Source organism: Lagopus muta, chromosome 1, assembly GCF_023343835.1.
Source record: "Lagopus muta isolate bLagMut1 chromosome 1, bLagMut1 primary, whole genome shotgun sequence".
Lineage (NCBI taxonomy): Eukaryota > Metazoa > Chordata > Aves > Galliformes > Phasianidae > Lagopus > Lagopus muta.
In genome coordinates, this window is record NC_064433.1 from 117,722,726 (window position 1) to 117,743,593 (window position 20,868).

The 20,868-nt window shown below is 37.8% G+C and overlaps 1 protein-coding gene across 1 annotated transcript in view; it reads right to left on the bottom strand.

The window, feature by feature from the left end:
• Positions 1–20,868, bottom strand: part of PHEX (phosphate regulating endopeptidase homolog X-linked) — a 96,338-nt gene that overhangs the window by 46,987 nt on the left and 28,483 nt on the right. The window contains exons 7-12 of the mRNA XM_048955236.1: positions 20,278–20,394; positions 18,479–18,562; positions 18,037–18,182; positions 13,293–13,386; positions 9,304–9,432; positions 5,862–5,963 (exon numbers count right to left, since the gene is read on the bottom strand). Of these exons, the coding sequence (XP_048811193.1) occupies positions 5,862–5,963; positions 9,304–9,432; positions 13,293–13,386; positions 18,037–18,182; positions 18,479–18,562; positions 20,278–20,394 (672 nt within the window). The remainder of the gene's footprint in view (positions 1–5,861; positions 5,964–9,303; positions 9,433–13,292; positions 13,387–18,036; positions 18,183–18,478; positions 18,563–20,277; positions 20,395–20,868) is intronic.

Sequence of the window (20,868 nt, forward strand, 5' to 3'; positions counted from 1 at the left end):
AAGTATGCAGCAGATGTTAATGAAAAGTTATTTTTCAGAACTATATTCAGTGAGTGCCCTGAAAAGTCTATTTGAATAAATGCAGGAGGCTCTATTCTCCCTGCATGTATTGCTGTGCCAGGGCTATACATAAAGAAGCATGAGCATGAGAAAAGAACAGAGAATGAGATGATTCTCTGATTTCCTCACTATAAGAATGTAAGAGGAACAGAGGACATTTTCCAGACAAACAAGAGGAGGTGCTCCATCACAGAAAGCACAGTGAGGCAGTGGAACTCTGCCATGGGAAGCTGTGGATGATAACATTTGTTGTGGGTTCAGAAAGTCACCAGACAAACCCGCAAGAGAAAAAAAAAAAAAACAAAAACAAAAAAAAAAAACTAAATAAATACAAATACACCACTTCTGGCAATAGAGCAGCAGATTTTCAGAGGCAGGGAGAAGATAGCGAGAAAGTACCCCTTCGTGCTTGCCCTGTCCTTATGTTCATCTCTAGACATCTGCTACTGTTTGGCCACTGTCCAAGCCAAACACTGGACCACTGGTCAGAGCAGTATGGCCATCATGTTCACAGTGAAATCACCCCAAAATGAGGAGAGAGTGACTACTGAGAACTGGGAAAGATGGTAGGGGCTCACTTAGTTGACCAGAGGGCTGGATTCAGACAGAAAGTTCCAGATGAGAAGTGAACGGCTTCTATGGGGTAACACTTGTTATCTCCTCTAAAGCACCTATACTTTGTTCAGACAAGACTTGCAAAGATAGCTCATAAATTACAGAGGGCTAATGGCCTAAATTGCATTGGGATGTTTGCTGCAGCTCTCTGGCGCAGCAGAACTGTAGGCTAAACTAAGGTAGCACTGCCTGAGAGATACCTATAGCTAGGCACTGTGCTTATATTTTTGCTTCTTTTTGGTGTTCAGAGAAAGACGCAAACGGAACAAATGTTGCATATATGACTTCCTTAGAGAGAAATAAAGCCAAGCAGAGGCAAGTTCAATGGGCAAAAAATGATTGCACAGTGACACTGGGATTTGTGCTCCATGACCTAAAGAGGTTAACAAAGTTACAGAAAGAAATCTTATTACAGAAAAACAAGACTTTTTTGGGGGCTTGTCATCCATGCTTTAAAAACAGTATTGCAAAGCGAAAAGAAAAGAAAAGAAAAGAAAAGAAAAGAAAAGAAAAGAAAAGAAAAGAAAAGAAAAGAAAAGAAAAGAAAAGAAAAGAAAAGAAAAGAAAAGAAAAGAAAAGAAAAGAAAAGAAAAGAAAAGAAAAAAAAAGAAAAGAAAAAAAAAGAAAAGAAAAAAAAAGAAAAGAAAAAAAAGAAAAGAAAAAGACCACCCAACTTCTTACAATGCAGGCTATGTGCAACCTTTCAGAAAACAAGCTTTTGTGTCTCTTTTTTGAGCTCCCAGTTAAACCCACGAAGAAGGGTCATTTCAAGGAGGGGAAAAAAAAAAAAAAAAAAAAAAAAAAAAAAAAAAAAAAAAAAAAAAAAAAAAAAAGGATTAATAAAATAATGGCTTCTGCCCAAGAAAGGGAATAATTTTACATCTTAGTGATGATCTTCCACTGAATTATGCTCTGAAGAGCAGCAGCAAGAAATTAGTGTTTTAAAGATGAAAGCTCTGATCATACGAGCCACACGAATGGCATATAAGTTGTGGGCTCTCTGTTTTCCCTGTGGCCCACCATTTCAAAATATGGCTTCCAATGTACTTTCACTGAGACAGTGGTTACAATCTGTACTCGCATGGTCAAGGAGACAAAAGCCTGCCCTCCCATCTTTAGTCACCGCCCATCTTGGAGGCTGCAGGGTGGCTGTGAGCCTTCCACTGCCATGGCAGTGAAGGAGGCATCTCTGCTTGGATGCTGCAGCTTGCAGACTGCCTACCTGAAGACTCTGACTAGACACATTTAGGCCCTCACGATGTGAATAATTTTGTCTTCTCCTCAAATGTGGACAAAAACACAGGGTCCTTACAACAGAGGCTAAAAGAGCAAGAATAAATCCTTTTCTTTCTTTTTTTTTTTTTCCTCTCTCTCTCTCCTTTTTTTTTTTTTTTTTTTTTTTTTTTTTTTTTTTTTTTTTTACAATCGGAGATATTTCCATTGAGAATTTGGAAGGTTAACAGGAATAGTTTAAGAAATTCTGATGATAGTCAACTACACAGCAGTAAAACAAGGCTCACAAAGAACAGAGGCAGGACAGGGCAGGAAGCGGAGCATCGAGGCAAAGTGCTCCTCTGCGGCAAGGAACTGCTTTGGAAGCAGCGTGAGCTCCATCCAGAGAATTAGGTGAGAACTGCACGGGAATCAGACACCTCAGCTTGTCGAATTCTCTCTTTGTAGGGCTGACTTTCAGATAGGCTGGTTTAAATCCACCTTTCCATCACAGAGAAAGAGGAAGAAAGGGAGGATGGGAGGGAAATTAGTAGTTTTCTTACCATAGTATTCTATTACTGAAGGAAAGCTAAACCTTACCTCCAAAGTATACAGGGGCTAAAAGAATGGTTCTCAGACATCACACATGTTTCTTATGTCACATGAGCTTGTTTGTTTGATCCTTTTAATGCATTTTAGGCTTACCAAATTAGAGTGAACAGATAGTACTGGATGTCCATTTCAGCAACTTAACAGACACACCGAGTCATAGGCACAAAACACTTCAATGGTAAAATGGAGCTTACAGGATGCCTGGAGCTCAGATCCAGCATTGATTCTACCTGAAAGCCTTTTATATGTCCTTCAGAGGTCAATGGTCCCTATGAGTGCAAAGCGTCAGGCTGCCAGCAGGTGTACAGGTCTGGCATTGGCCATGTGCAAGGTGGGGATCAGTCAGCCAAACAGGCAGCAGTCAAAACGTGTGACTATGACTATCCCTGTTGTGGAGAGGATTTGCAGTTAATTTTCTTGAGAGCTGCCAAGTCATTTGCATGACAGTGTTGTCATTTGATGATACAATCGGCAAAAGGAACAAAAAAGACACCTGAGAGGAGCTGTTCTTCCAGGAAGACTCACTGTGCAGGCATCCATATTGTGCACTGATTTTATTCCTCTTTCAGGAAATGGGCAGAAAGTTTGTTAACGGCCCAAACACTCCTGAAGTTAAAGGAAGGGCTAATGGCAAAATAAACAGTTCCTATGAAGGAGGCCCAGTAAACAAAAAATAGTAGTTCTGTACAGTTCTCTTTCCACTGCACTCGAGAATGTAAGAAGACCAAAAATTCAGGGGACATGCTTAGTATATGAATGTCTGCCCTTTCCATACAGCCTACAGCTCTGCTTTAGAACTTCAGGTAGCAACTCTGTGTTACTACAACAGATGATGTGCTACAGCACAGGGGGCTGCAACAGTCTGAGCATTAAAACAGGGAGGTATTTCTTGTCCCTAGATCTGACACTACTCCTGCACTTCAGCTTCTCATACATAAACTGGGAATGAGGTGCAATCTCCTTTGATAGCCACTAATGAAAACATGATAAAAGGTCAAGACATTCTTCATCTAACTAATAGCTCTCTTTCTTTACTAAACAGACAATGATAGTAATGATTGGATGCCATCTTTTGTTCTGGAAAGAGAAACAAGCAGAAGATGCTTGCACAAGACTTGAAATTTGGTTCGAACAGAATATCACACACTCATTAAAAACTTCCATGGAGGCTCTATCAACAGAAAACTGGAGTTGTTTACATGTTACTGAGCTCTGCCCAGCAATAATTGGCCAAAATGCTACAGGTTGCCTATACAGAAGATCAAAGACAAGGACCCTTCATGGCCTTCTGTCTGAAAGACGGTGCCTCCAGCACCCCACTGTGCTCTGTCATCACACTGCCATAACCACTACCTTGGTAAAGCTCCAAAACAAAGAGTAAAATAATGAAAATCCCCAGGATCATGTAGCTTGCTCTTCCTCAATTCGAGAAAAAGATCCTTCCAAATTTTCAAAATCCTCTCAGATTGACAAAGAAATATTTCTTGTATGGATCTATATAATAAAGCAATACTACCGCATTTGTTCTTTTAAAACAATCAAACAACCAGTACTCCAGCAATCCTATTGTCTAACTGTTCTGTTAATGCATAAGTATTTTAAAAAATGGCTCATAGGATCTTAAGGAGTAACAGATTTTGAAGGTTCTGTTTTATGATATATCACAGATTTCTGCAGTGAATTATCTGGCTATACAAGTAATGTATACACTTCTTGAATTACAAACATGTCCATCCAAATGTTCCAGCACACATCCAATACGAATGATTAGCAATAAATAGTAGTTAAAAAACATGTACAAAGACCATGCCTGGAAATCTACCAAAACGCCTCTCTATATTACTGCAATTTGCAAAATCATTACATTACATTTGTGTCATACAACCTTGACCTCGTTCCTAGCACAGTAAACTATAAAATTGTTGTTCAAGTCAGTGGTAATGGATTTAAACCATTTGATATTCAAAGTCCTTTCGCACGTAGTTTTTTTCACTGTACATCCTGAATTTACTTTGGCACGCACTGCTCAGTCCAGACTCACCCCATTAACTTCAGAAACTTAACTGAGATGCCTAAATTGGAAGCAAGTACCGTAAGCTTCCTACACATGTCATCGCCACCTACAAAAGATCAAACCTAACTTCTGAACACATCCTTTCCTAACCTAGAAAAGAGAGAGCTTTTTAGAGAGTTTATTAGTTTGTGGCAATGCTTGTATGATTTCTCTACTGGAAGGAAGTCAGCAAATTTTTAACACAATGGTTAAGCAGACTGCTTGCTAAAAAATCAACATTTGACTTGTAATAGAAAATCTTCCTGCTTGTAGTCTGCATCACATTTGCCAAATATCTAAATTAAAGTTCATTATGTTTCTATATTTTTTTCTAGTAAACAAATAAGCATTGCAGCCAGTAAGAAATAATAACTGCAGCCCACATGCCATCAGGTAAATGAAGAAATAGACTGCATCTTATGATTCTTTGCTTTCTGTAGAGTTTATTGGTCCAATTATGCAGCTGTATTTCATTTGTGCATCTGTGCAGGGCACCACTGTAAAAAAGTTAATGGGCTGTGTATGGAATTTAAACCTTTCCACTGATGAAGTGTCTGAACAGCCTTTTCAACAAAATCAACAAAAATTCCTTGAAGTCTGTATTTGTTTTCAAACCAAAACAGCACAATTTTAATTTCAGCACAGTGAGTAGGAAAGCTGCATTTGCGTGTCACTGTATTCAGAGAGGATATTTATTAATTCTCTGACATCCTGCTGCCTCCTACATAAGGAGGCAGTCCTACACATTTCCCTCCAATTCTGCTTTCTTTATGCCTCTCCTGACTGCTGTCCTGTGGCAGAGCTCTACATTTAGACATGTTCTGTCTCCCTCTATCACATACCAATAGCAAGGAAGGAGACCAGGAAGAGAGCTATCAGTGTGTCCTGCTTTCACCTTTACCTCCTGAGTTTTACTGACATTCCACCTGAAAGGTTATGCCAGCCTTGACCATAACACTTTGTAACTAGCTCTGCCAGATGGGTGTTCAGCTGGGATGGTTGCCACAATCCTGGAAGGTGGCTTTAAAGGTAGGCCTTCCACCATGGTGTATGAGAAGGTACAAGATGTGAACAATTCCCATGTTCCTTTCCTGGCTGAAGCCTCCATTTCCACACAAAACAACCCAGTAAGGCACAGGAAGTCTGAAACAAGCTCATAGTCTACATCAGTCAGAATCAAACTGAGACAGATGGAGGCAAGGCAGGAAGAACAAGGTAATGGCAAGTAAGGTCCACAACATTCTGTTCTCCCTCAAGACCAGTCTTTACTCTGACGGGACTTTACCCACCCTCCATTTATATTTATTACCTTCTCATGAGCCTTTCTTTTTGTTTCAGAGTCCATCCAGTCGTTTTCTTTCTCCAACATGTCAATAAAAGCCCAGCGAATTCCTTCAGTCAGCTCTTCCATCTGGAAAATAGTTAGTAAGCCTCTCTTCATTAAACTGCCATGGCGGGATCATTATAAGTTTCAGTGCATGAAGTACTTAGTAAGACCACGAACGGTTCCAAATCAGACAGTGACCACTAATAGATCAATAGATCTTGAAGGTGGATCTTTTTCCAGCCCTCAGACAATTCTTCTCAAAGTAAGTTTCTTCTTCTTTTTATTCCCTTCAGCTGTACTACACAGCCTGCTGATCCTTTCATGTCACAACTATGAGAAAGCCTGACTCAAAATCCTAAAAAAAAAAAAAAAAAAAAACAACTAAAAAAAAAACAACACTGGGAGAATTGCACTGATTTGTGGAGATTTCTGTCTCTTTGGTCCTAGATCACTAGTCCCTGCAGGAAGGAGCCAGCTGCAAAGTGTTTGCACAGATAAAGCCTTTTCTGTAGAGAGAGCATCTGTAGCCTTGCTTAGTTTATGTCACACTGAGATATTCCTCACTAATACTGCCAAAGATCTGAATTTGGGCTGAGAATATCATGATCCAGATACAAAGCAGCATTCAAATATTTAACCAGTAAGCTGTGCTTACTGCAGGGAAAGAGGCCATGGCTTCTCTAATCTTGAACATCTAGGGACATCCTGCATCTGTGCAAACCTGGGAGAACTCACGATCATTTTAGCTCTACTCCTTCTTCGTGGCTTCTGTACAAATGGTAGTTCAACAACTACATGAAAACACAAGCAAGTCACAAGCAAGTGAAATAGTAGGAGTGTTCAGTGAGCATAAAGGCCAAGAAAACTCTGAAATAAAAAGAACAAAGAGTCTGACAGCTAAGGGATGTGTTGCTTTGGTCTAAAGAGCAGAAGTGTACTCAGGCCTGTGCATCTGTTTGGCAACACAGACCAGAAAAGTATAGGCTATAACCTGCTTCTATTTGTATCAGCAGAGGAACCTTAACACAGATAAATCTGAAAACAGTGTAAGAGTGAGGTATTTTGGAGGATCCAGCTGTTGCCAGAGGGCTTCACCACAGTTCAGCCCGGATAGTACAAGCCATGACAGACAACCACTGTATGAAGATTTACTGGATTGCTGTGTTATCAGTTATGTTACATTTAAAAAGAATGAAGACCTCCTATACCAAAGTTTCATATAAGTTTATTCCACAGATCTGCTAGCCTTGAGAAGTCATTTAGGTGGGGGCTAAATCCCAGAAAGTAATGTTATCTTCAGCAGAATTGTCACTGATGTATCAGATGTATATTTTAATTCGGAACTGATCTGTATTTGCGGTGAAGCCAGATAAAGCTTAGCAATGCTCCTTTGATTATTCATTTTTTCTACTCTTTTCAAAAAACTTTTTTTTTTTTTTTTTTTTTTAGCAACAGTACAGGACAACTGGAACAGTTCTAGCATTAAATATGAGTAAACAGTCAACATTCACAGAAAACAGTGTCTCAGGGAATAGGGTGACTTAAAGGTATTGATGGCAGAGCATTGACTCAATTAACCTAGAGCACTAATGAGTTGAACTCCCTGTATTTGGAGGTTATGAGTTCAAACTAGAGCACTACAGCTGGGCCCTGGTGTACAGTTAGGCTTTATGTACCAGCTGTAGCTGTGGGGGGCAGGAGGAGAAACCTATTCCTGCTATCAAAGCTATTACTGAAACTGCTCAGGCATAGCTGTAAGAAACACTGCAGGCACTCTGGGTTAGAAACAGTGCTATATTTAGACACAAATAATGTCTTTCCTGATAAAGGAAGAGGGAAATTTCTAAAGTATGAAATATCAGTTACAAAACGTGGGGGGAAAATCCATATTGTCCATAAGTCAGGATTTGCTTTTGATCCAGGGCAGAATAAAAATAATAATAAAACCTGTACAAATAAGAGCACTTCTCTCAAGGGTTTTCTTGGTGCTTAAGAAAGAGAAATAGAAATGAAAACCAGTGAAATGAAAATAATAAAAACAAAAATGATCAACTTGAAAAGCACATTTCTAAAAGGACTGCAGCAAATTTCACCTGCATCTAATTTTTTAACCATCAACAGCTTGCTATTGGTCTGAATTCTGTGGTTTATACTATAACTGTTATACGCATACCTTTCTATGGATGTTACTGTGAATTTAAACTTGATAATTTTTCACATTCTTGGCCTGAAAGGAATTTGCATACTAAAAAATATTTTAATTAGGTCATATTTCATCAGATAACCATTCTCTATTTCTGCCAGGTTTTCCTTCACATATACAAACACAAAATAACAGTTCATCCTCAATAAAGCATATATTTCTTACAGTCCATTTCCACAGAGGTCACACTGTCTAATACCCCAGAAATATTTTTGCCACTAAACTGCCAAGTAGCACATCAAAAACTTGATAAAGAATCAGGGAACTGGATCTCAGGAAGGAAACTCCAGCTGGAGGCAAGCAGCAAAAGAAATGTAGAGATGGAAACATTTCAAATATTGAACAAGCCAAACGTTGGTCTGTCTAAAATGGAGTCCTTCCATAAGAAAATAGTCAAACTAAACAAAGTCAAGCAGACAAACTCAAGCTACTGAGCCAGGGTTCTGAAGGACAATCACAGAGCTGCTGCACCCAATGCATGATGGTCATATGTTTCTTAAATGCAGCTCTCCTGTAGAAGCTAAGTTCATTAGCTAAATCAGTTGATTTCAAACTGATTACTGTTGGAAAATCAATAGCTGGAAAAGCAGACACTGGGAAACTCAATGAGAAAATTATAATCTGAAAATAAGTCATAAATGATCATAAAGGGTAGTTAATCATTTCAATATGTTATTAAGGGAGGTGATAATGTAGCTGCATTTGAAATTTTACAGTGAAGATGAATGTCCAGTTGAAAGCTATTCTCTCTATTCTCTGTACTCGACAACGTGAAAGAATACTTTCCTTGAGTAAAGACATTAGTTTTCTCAGTTAGAGTATACTTGTAGCACAACCAGCCTTAAAATGTTAGCCCTAAAGCAGAGCAAATGTGACAGTTATTAACTGGTCCGTAAGAATTTTACTAAATTACTTTAAACTGATCCATTCCTCGTCAATGCTCCCCCCTCTGCCTCTGCACAGTCTGTCATCATGCAAACACACTAATGGAGTTTAGGCTGGTTTTTATCTGTCTACGTATTTATCTGAAGGGCCTCATGTAGAAAGATTGGGCTGTCTTAGATGGACAAGAAACATGACATTTCTTTGTTCTGTGCTCTCCTTGCTTTTTTTCTTAAGTAACTGAAGCATCTTTAAGAATTTTGTCACCAGTAGTACATCTTTTCTTTAACTTTGAGAGAATAAGGAAGCCTCTAATTACAAGTTTCTAAGAGGACTCACCATCTCTTTCTTGTCTTCTTGAAAATGGGCTTTCACAAACATCTTACCCACAACATAAGGGAGTGCACTTTCAACTAAGTCCACACATTTGTCCCACTGAGGCAGTAAAGATGTTGTTCCATGGATCACCTGTTGGAAGTGAATGCAGTAAGTCATAACATTATATAAGCCTGCATGTATATTTTTTATGCTTGCCAAGTTAAATTATGCATGTCAAACAGTAACAAGCAAACAAACAAACAAACAACACAAAAAAAACAGCCAACCCACAGCAATGATATTTTATAGATATTTCCATTTTTATGAGAACATAGAAACTTTATAGAAAAATCTTTTCAACCCCACTGAATGACTGTAAAGTTTTAAACTGAGTATAATGGTAACAACTTAGAGAGACTAAGCAGAGAGGATTTTTTTATGGGAAGACATTCCCAATGGTTAACGTTAGGCTAATTCTGGTAGTTTTGCACTCAGTGCAAATGAGCTTCAAAAGAGAAATAGTCAAGAACTGCCAATGCACAAATGAGCAAGGCAAAATTATGCTTAAGCATGTTGCTACTTTGTTCTCCGTTTCTGAACGTTGTTACTGTTGGCATTTCATAAATATCCATACATTTTCTGGACAAAGGAGTTCATTAAAAACAAAGTACCCATTCAACACAAAATGCAAAATGTTTACATGGAAGCAAAAAGCAAACGCAGTGCTGATTCAGAAGCTTTTTTGATTTGTCTTTTTTTCAAGTTCAGAGAGTTCCCTTTCCACTTGTCTTGTTCCACAGAGAACAACCAAAATCCCAGCTCAGTAGCTGTCACCTGCTTGTTGCATAATGGTGGGGTCAACACCAGACCAGGTCAGGCAGGATAGCATTTTGGCCTCTCACAGATTGCATAGGCTTCCAAGCAATGCTCTAGTGTTTAGTGGGCCTTTCTTTTTCCTTGGTCTCCTCTTAGTCTCCTCCAATATAAGATTTCTAGCAAAACTGAAGAGCTCGGATTTGCTTGGAAAATTACAGACTATCTTAACTCTCAGCTATTGAAGGTCAGCTATTTTGGTAGTTGAAAGATTGATTTTCTCCATCATATTGGCTGTAATTAAGCCTAATCAATGACTCATACTTAAATACACCAGTGAACTGCATTTTCAAATGCTTTTTATTAATACTGCATGTGCTAATAGATTTTCAATGACAGAACGAACACTTCTTCTATACAAAAACCACATTGGGTAAACTGATGCATAATAAGGTAATTGTTTCCTAAACAGAGCCAAATTAGAAAATAAACTTCTTTTCCAAATCCTTCAATCTTCATGTATAACACATCACTTTATTAAAAAAGAAAAAAAAAGGAAAGGAAAAATTCTCTCCAGTGTCCATGCAAAACCACAATGAATCTTTCTCCTGATGCAGAGTAACAAGGGGAGTCACAGCATTAATTATCAGAGCTTTTCTTCCAATAGCTCTGTCTACACAACAACCACAGAAAGTCAAGAGACAGAGCTGGCTTTCAGCATGTGACACGTTATTACAACATAATAATCATTATTTTGAGGGAGGTTTGACTGTGAGGAGGACAGAAAGGCAGTACAGGCTCCGAGACAAATAAAACCAGAGCTGAGAGGAATAGATAATATCTCACAGCTGGTATATTGATATTTATGTTACAACCAGAGCCAACTTGAGCTCTCCAAAATTGTCCTCCAAATATTAATGTCTCACTCTACAGTGCAGTACTCCAGGTAGTAACAGCGACTATAAATAGCAGGTTTCAAGCCTTTCCAGGCAATTCAGAACTCCACAAGAGAATTAAAAGAGCTCTTCCTCAGGAGCCATTGCACATTTGCTAGAACTCAAATAGTCAGTGGAGAGAAGCTGCTGATGGTGCTGATCTGGTAATCAAACACTTTCTCCAGAGTCAGCAGGTTTGTCCTATTTTTCAACCTGAAGTTTTTCAAAGTTTCATCACTTCTTTGCAAAATGCCACCCAGATATGTGTCTCAGTGCCAAGATTTCTGCACATAAGATGTAAAAGCCACCAACAGAAAATTGGAACCCAGTTTAAAAATGCTACTTAGGATGGGTGAGGCTTTTGAGAAATGAGTGAACAAATAAAATGTATCCTCTATTTTAGAGATCAGTGATTCTTCTCACAGTCATATTGTTGTCTGATTACTCAATGTTTTCTTCACTTACCAGAAGGTTAGTGAGTCCATTTTTACGATCTCAAAGGAACTGTGTATCTCAAGTCTTCCAGCCTCTGACTGGAACAATCTGCTCAGCAACAGCTTTGCCTTGAACTCCATTTCTCATGTCATTTCTGCTGACCTGTGAAATCTGTTTCCCTGAGCTGTTCACAACACTTAACCACAGCTATTAACTATTACCCCTCGCTATTTACTGCACTTAACTATCTTTCTCCAGGTCCCAAAGGCAGATATGGGAACAAGCTGCTGACTCACTGCCCTTACTAAGCTGCCCTTCAGTTTTCACAACCACTTACGTGAATCCTTGACAACAATATTTTAATGAGCTTTGAAACAACTTGAGGTAGATTTCTCCCTAAGCTGCTGGAAGATGTACCCAGGGAAAAGACAGCACCTAGTTAGTGTATCTAAAAGCACAGTAACTGAAAGACAATGCTTCCTTCCAGGAATTTCCCTAGCCATAATGTAATTCAATCATATTCTGCAGACTTGTTGATGGCCAGCAATCTATTTTACCTGGCTAGCAAGAAATATTCCACAAGGGGACACCCTTAGAAACACATCACTGTGGTTCTGACAGCCAGTTTTGCACATTTTTGCATAAAGAAAATGGCATCTTTGGCAATGCAGATTCAGGATCAGAGGAGATAGCCTCTTCCACATAGTTTCCATCAAAGTATTAAAGTTCATTTTTAGATATGTTATCAGCTCATAACTCTTCCAATACCAGTCAGGAAGGACATTATTGATGGTTTCAATTACTGTCTGTGTGCCTCACCAAGGAGGACAGAGCACCCACACCTCCTGCACCACACCACTGGCATTGCTGTGACAGCCTCCTGTTCACCGAATCATAGTCATTAATTTTGGAAATCACCACTAAGACCATCTAGTCCAACCATCAACCCATCACCACCATACCCATAACCATGTCCCACCATGCCACAATATATCTTGTTGTCATGATATAACCAAGCAGCTTATTTTCCTTATAACGAACAAAAATATATTATCATCCAAACATGGCATGGAAACAACAAGAAAGTAGAACAAACTTCTGTTGCAGTTTCATCTTTTGTTTGCTTAAAGAGCCCTTGCATTGCCCATAATATCATCAGGTTGGTTTTCCATTCAGGAGCCACTTAATCAAATATGTGCTTTACATAAATACTCGTATTAATTAATAGATAATTAACTCTACTCTCGTAGATTATGGCAGCAACTAATGCATGTCTTTTGGGGTTTCTACAGCCCTGAGCTGGAAGATACCTGATCAGATCTTCTGTGAGAAAAGCTGATGTATATATACGCTAGAGCTCATATAAACCTGGCATTACAGCATAATAATGGTTTGGAGTAACCTGAGAAAAGATGAAATCTTATAGTTTTGTTTTAGCAGAGCTGTTTTCATGCATGTGTAAAGAGTTCTTTTTTTTTCGAAAGCTCAGACTTTGGCCAAACATATTTGACCTTTTGCAGGTCACAGCCCCAGCACAAAACTCAATAGCTTTCCAGCTTTTGGGTTACAGCATAAAAAGCCTAAGCCTTTTTAAGGCCTCAAAACTTCCCTTACATAATCCAAAGGACAATTCTCCTTTGTGTCGCACACAATATATATGGTTTTACTATTTTAAATGAAGACTACTACAAAAAGCTTAATAAATTTGCCCAGCATGGAAAAAATATCTTTTGCAAAGATATAAATAATAGAAAACAGCAGCTATAAGGGAAACAGATAGGGACAACACTAATTACACTGTAAATGCTATTAAAAACTTCAACTTACCCGAGAAAATTCCAGCCACCGATACTGAAAACGTCTACTGAGGTTAAATAACCTTGAATAAACCATCCTCCACACCAGATAGTTGGCAAGAGTCCTGTTAAATCAGACATGTTTTTGTCAGCCCTCTAAATGCATATGATGTAACAAAGAAAAGCACTCACAGAGGGATCTCCACGAATATTCAAACTGAATGGTTGAAAATTAATTTTGAAAATTAATGAGTGATGATCAAATTGATAAATCTCTACTTCACAGAGTAGCCTGCTAGATTGAAGCTGGTTGGTATGTAATTGCACAGTGGTAACCATCTTCTAGAGGATACTCGTATCAAGTTCGACATTTAGAATGCCACCTGTAGGTAATGTTTTTTTCAAAGGGCAGTTTTTGTTTTCCATGGAAGTAGCAAGAATAGCACCATAATGAGAAAATAACTGGGTTTTTTTTTTCTTTTTTTAATCTTTTTTTTTTTTCTTTTTTGGATATCAAAGCAAATGTTATCTCACCTCATTAGTAGGGAACATAAATCGTAACCATAAAACAACAGATAATGATCAATCCCATATGTACTAGAGATTGTCACTATTTCATATTCTTTCCTTAGAAATTAACAAAACTTCAGAAAAATTTTACTATCTACATTTATTGAATTACTGATTACTAATAACTGATGTACCAAAAAGACAAATCTCTAAAGAACTGAGGCTGAGAAATCCTGGAAGAACTTGTTCAAACACCCCAGCAGACCTGACATCTTTGCTCCTTTTTCTAAAACTTCAAGCACTTGATCAGAGTGCTTAACCAAATATTTGTCCAGCCTAGACTGAGCCACCTCCATGATCAGCAGTGGTTATATGAGATAAAATTGCACTGTAAATAGGAAATTCAACTTCAAGCAGTCTCAAAACAAGTCTAGCACTGAGCTAAGTGTTCCCTTTCCACTATAAGATGTTTTGATAGCCTATCTGAACAGCTCGCTCTTCACTAAAACTCTAGTTTCTTCAGCCTCTAGCTGCCATAGAGATGGAGCTGCCAGGTGTTCCTGCAGTGCCACTCCATTAGTTTCACTGATAGATGCTTCATACACTGTTCTCTCACCCAAGTCAAAACAGTCTGTAAGAAAAATTTTTGAGGGTGTTCTCTTCACACCAGAATCACCAGAGCAAGAGCTTGAGTTTTGCCTCTGATCTCCTGCCTAGCACCTCCAGCTCAAGAAAGATTGTTGCTGCAAGCTTAAGCTCTTGGTCCCTCAGCTGGGGAGATGACAGTGAGGTGAAGATGGCAACTTGAAGCAACATATTGTCTATTAGTGACTGAGCACATGTCTGACCATGTGCAGACACTAAGTGGGACACCACACCAGGAGCAGTTGTGTGCTTGTGCCACTTAACCCTTCTTCCTGATAGAAACAATAATTTCTTTTTCATTATTGAAATGCATCAAACAGTACATGTAAATCCTCACAATATTCATAAAATATATCCGAAAAAAGCTTTTCAAACTTCCAGCACAAGTAATACACCTTTATAGCATAGTATACATTACAACAGACAAAACAATTAGCTCTAAATGGATGATTGAATCGTTTTGACAAAATGCTTAGGGTCATTAAAAATGTATTTCAACCTACTCAACTATACCAGAAAGCACAGATTTTCCCATTATCACATTTTTTATGATGTAGAGTTTCCTCAGTTAATAGCAAGAAACACACCCCCAAAGAATACAGCTCTCATTTCTTTTATAAGTTGTCTGAATTCCACCAGCCTCTTTGTACCTGCCTCATGCATTTGAGGCACCCTTGCTCCCACAGCACCTACTCAATCCCTCACTCTACTAGAATGTAATTCTGTAGATTTAAATCAGTATTTATGTAAGTATATATATTAAAATTGAGTGTATATATTGTGTATACATATATTTGAGTATATTGAAAGGTTTAAAGATACAATTTCCATCAAATTCTTCAGTAAAAAAGTTCAGCTAAGTAGACAGCTACCATAAACCAATTATTTGTTGCTATTCAATACTTAATTGCTCCAAAAAGTCAATTCCTTCTTCTGTGTACTTCTTTTTCTCATCTAGAGGTGTCTGCCCTTACATTCAAATCAAGGAACCTCTGTCAAATTGAGAGTGAATGAAAGACTGAAATTTGTAAAGAAAGAGTCCTGAAAAGGTGACTTATTCAACAACACTAATATCCATGGGAATTAAAAAAACTTTTGTATTTAGTATAAGGCATAAATGATGAAGGGGAATGTCTGTCCCAGGAAATAGCCCACAATTAATTGAGCTTTGTTTTAATTTGAGAGGGAAAGAAAAGCTGACACATCCTGAAACCTAGCTCTCTGATGAGATGATAAAAATCCCTAATTGTAATCACACTTGCATCCACTGATGCATACAATGCATAAAACAGGAAGGTTTCACTTCAAAGCCCAAGAGGGTTTACACCTTCAGGATTGGAGGGATAAGATTGTAGGCAAAGGTTTTGTTGTTTGTGGGTTTTGATGTTTTTGTTTCTGGTAAGAGAGGTAAGAATTTCAGTTTTATTAAGGTCTGTTTACTTATTTCAATAACAATTTTTATCTTTTCAGTCAGCTATGTGAACTTAAAATCAATTATCTTCATTCAGGTTGAAAAATGACACTTTCTGATTAAGAAACGCCTTCGGTGCCTATTCGAGGGTTATTTTCATCCAAATAATATGAGGCTCAGAGATGCTAGCTTCTTCACATGGAGTGAAAACCAGCACAAAAATAAAATACAGATCTTTGTGCTTCTGATGAGACCAGAGCATTTGTTGTTGTAGCCTTTGGGAAGATTACAGTACACAGTTCCCTATTTTAACTTCAAAATAACTGTTACAGAAAGAAGTGTAGGCTGACCACTGCTGAGCCAATATGACCATCGCTGTGATACACACTCCCAAAGGAAGTGGTAGAGAGCTTGTCTACTGGGACAGTTAAAATTATACCAGCGTTCATGGATATCTGCTGAGGAAGGCTCAACCCTGTCTGGAAATAAAGTAGGTTGCTCAAGTAAAATTCTGAGAGTTTGTAATATATTTTAATGAATAGACATGGTGGCAGTTAAAGAGGATAGATTTAATATGAAATAGATAGACACATTAATTGGCATTTTAATAAAAAAAGACCTTTTTCACAATTTTTGAAATTTGTTTGGAAACTGTATTCATAATTGAGTGAAGAATCAGATTAAAATACTGAAAAATTTTCAGTCTCTTGCTAGAGGCAAAAGTTCCAGTTAAATTACCATAACTTAACTCTCCAACTAACTTTTCAAAAGAAACACAAGACCAGAAAGGAGATCTAGTGCCCCCATCTCTCTCCAAAGAAAATTCCTCTTTATAACACAGGAATTGAGGAGTACTGTATTAATTGTTCCATACTGCAAATATGCAGTAAGATGGGGCAAGGTAAAGCAGTTATTGATTCTGACGTCCATGAGAACAGTAAAGCTACTTTCTACAGCAGCTGTAAACATTTCCATTATGAGAATGCATCTCACTGTATCTTATTTATTACTTTCAACTATAGTGCCAGCACCATCAACAAACTGGTAACTGGAAGGCTGGGGGGAAAGAGGAGCAGGGGGAAAATAACCCTTGTTACTAGAAATTTGATCCGTGACAATATTTAATAAAACAAACCAAATTCGTATTATTTGCATTATTTTAACCTTTCAAATACCATATGGAGAATGAAAAATGAGATTACCCATAAGAAAATACCTTTGTTATGTTCTTAGGCTTTATCCCATATGGAAATGTTATGACATCATTGTGAATACTCTCAGATATTTACTGCATAGTTGCAGAATAGATTTGTATGAAATAGTATTTGCACACAAAGAGTAACTATCTTTCTGTTTATTGGTGCACATGCATCCTCTAAATCACCACTTATCCCCACTGACATAACAAAATTTATGAGATAGAAAGCCTGGAAAATCAAAACAATGTAGAAGACTTTCTTCAGCAAACTACAATTTGTGATATGCTAACAATATTTGTCCGAATTTTGGAAAGCAAGGATGTTTGACAATCTCTAGGCAGAACAAATGATCATGTTTATGTTTCTTACTGTTTGATCTGCTTCTTTTTTTTACAAATACTATGAATCAACATAAGCTTTGTCATTGAAGGCAAAGATCAACAACATAAGAACATTCTGAATTATTCTGTTCTGAAATATAACCTTAGTTGTGGCCATACTGTACCATCAACAAGGAATGATTTTTAGAGAAAACAGCTTGAAAATGTTTTTTAAGAGTTCAGCAACACACCTGAGCAGAGAGTAAATTATTACAGAAACGGCTCATACGTCATCAACAAAGATGCTTTTAAATAGAATATCATCTTTATACACCCTTTTTTCATCACACTGCCAGAGGCTGTCTTGCTTCCCTGTGCAGAGCACATCTATTGCATTTAATGTGAGCTGCCTGCATTTTTCTAGAGATGTAAATGATTTCGCAAGACATAAAACCCCATTCAAGCAAGAGAGGCTGAATGGATCTGCAAAAGGCAGTAAAACTGTTTTGAGCCAATAAAGGTGCCTGAGACTAAATTCTCCTGCTGCCCAGAAGGGAATGCACCTATCTTCTTTCAGACAAAAATGAGGAGACCTTTTCCCAGAGATTTGATTCCTAGCATCTGGGAAGTACCTAAAGATCCCAGAACAAGCCCAGCATTTAATGTCCAGTCATGAATTTGGAGCCTTACTTTTTCCTTTCATTTTCAAGTATCCTGAATAAATCTTTGAAGTACTGGGGAACACGGACAATCACACTTTCTGAAGGACCTATATCTTTGAGCTCAGGGTAGACTTTGGTGTCAATCACCTTCTTGATGTATCCCAGCCAGTCAAACTGAAATGACAAAGAAAAGACTGGTTAAAGCACTCTATGAAGAGAGATAATTTATTGATTAAATCGCGTTTGAGATAGTGGCTTTAAAGCTTTACTTATTAAAAATTTAGAAATTATTGCAGCTCATCTTTCCACAGTTTCAAACCTCATGAAGTCATAATTGAATTTAAAAGAACATATATTGTAACAGAGTGCATACATTCCTAATAACACTCCTTTAACATGCTATCTCCCTACAGTAAAGGCATATTTAATTATGTAGGTCAGAAATAAAAAGAATAATTTCCCCAACCAACCTGTGGAATCATTGCACTAAGCTCTGATATGTTCATCTTATTGTACATCACTTCACTTGTTCGATTTTCATATGGAATCATGATCTGGAGAAAAAAAGAAGTAATAATAAGAAAAAAAAAAACATGATGAAATCAAGGCTCATCTTCCAAGAATCTTATCTTACATCGTTACTATCCACCACAAACCCAGTGAATAAGTACATAACTACCCATTTTCCAAGCATTCATGACGTTAGCTTCCCTTTCTGAAGATGGCATTTAACTCAGAAAAATTAAATAAGATTCATTGCCAGTTTAACTCATTACTGGGGAATCTGATGTGCTGCATGTCTTCTCTGAACACTTTAGACCAATTTTAGCTCTGATTATACCAAGGAAACAAATGTGGGTCCATAAAAGCTAAAAGCACACCTAGATCATTAATATCATTCATCCTATCAGCTACAAACTATTCAGTTTTAAATGTCAAATCTGAGAACAGATATGCTGGAAACATATCTTGTCTCCCGGATTTGAACATGTGCCCTTCTCTGTCCTGGCTACACCTGGAGGAAGAGTCAGATATACATCAGTTTCTTCTTCCTTTAAACCAACTATCTTGATTTCCATGGCAGGAAATCTGAGTACATAGGCCAGAAATGAACAAAAGCATTCACCAACTGAATCTCTCATCTGGGTGACCAGAACAGTCAGGCCTCAGGATCCTCTACAGAGTTAAAATCCAAGGATGTAGCAAAAGAATTGTTAAATACAAAGGAAGCCCTTTTATAATTGACAAGGGATATTCAAATTCCAAGGTGTCTGTCTGGGTCATAATGAAGAAACTAAACAACTACAAGATAAAAATACAAATGTTCTCACTGTTCAAGTAAAACAAGAATTCTTGATGCCAGTGCCAGCCCAGCTCTAAGGCAAATACTGTGCAACAGGCTTTATGGTGCCGAATTTAGACAGGGCAGAAATTGACACAAGACTAACCAAACAGCTGGAAGATCTCCAAACAAAATTCTGCAGTAAATGTCTGCAGTTTAAATGTTGCTCAAGCAATACAGACAAAAAATATTTTCTTCTCCTTTTATATGGCAGATCTATAAACTCTTCTTGAACTTGCTTGCTTTCTTCCTCTCTAAATTTTTCCTTTTCCTCCAGTAACTCAAATCTACTTGAAATCTTCCTTGGACATAGTAAGATCTCTTGAAGCATGCCACTCATCCCTAAATCAAAAATCATTCTTTTATTTCCTCTGTCTCTCTTCCCAAGCACAGAAGTTCTCCGTGATACACGTTCACTTAGAAAGAGTACACAGGAACAAAGGATACAGTAAAAGCCCAAGTAACAAACAAGACTATCTGTTTTCAAAACACAGTATGATGATTATATAATTAATTGTGCTTACTAGGGATTATACAACAATTCTTGTTACTGAACATACCTGCTTTCATGCGGAGCTTTGACAAAATTTTGTCTCTACATTCAGCGGAGAGATGGAAACTTCGCATTACTGCTGTTGTGGATGGCCTCCAGTTCTCCAACCTTAATGATTCTATGATTATTTTTGGCTAAGGGCTTTGTTAATTTGTTTTATTTTTTTAATTCTTCACCCAATGCCCTTGAGAATATATATTCAATTTAGCAATTAACTAAAGCAAGAAGACACTTTGTTTTCTTCCATCAGATTTGCTCCTTTCCTCCTCCAAGAAACATTATTGCTAAGGTTGTTAATGTAACAACTTTCCATTCTGAAACAGGATAGCCCTTGGTTTTTAAAGCAATTTTCAGTTCCACATAAAATTACCAACCTCAGCTATTTTAACTTCCAGCTTTAGGACTGACTTCATATCAGATTCAGCTCGTGAAGCATTTGCACCCAGAAGCACTGCTGTGTCAACCATGAACTGCAAAAATGTATCTCGGTACTGGGGAAAAAGAAGAAAAAGAAAAAAAAAGGAAATTATCACAGGATTTGCACTTCAACACAGCTGTAGCACTAGGACATAAATATCCAGCTGACAGCAAGGAGATGAATACACTGTACTTTCATACTCTTGCAACCAGAGTTATAGTTTCCTTACCTCAAGCGTCCATTTCCATTGAAGAGACAAGGGGAAATAATGCCATAAACATACTGTGGATGACAGACAGAGCGATCTGCTGTGATTCACAGAGTATATACATCTTGGGAAGTGCAAATGATATTTCTGGACTTGGCTGAGAACACAGAGCTCTTACAATGGAATTAGACAATGTGTATGTTTTTGCAACCTCACACAGTAATGAGCACAGGACTGAAGTACTTACAGACAGATGTAAGCTTGGTGGATGAGAAGATAGGGAATCTTCCTTCTGCTTCTGCTACAGCACACAAGTACCTACAAAAGTGCTCTGTGCCA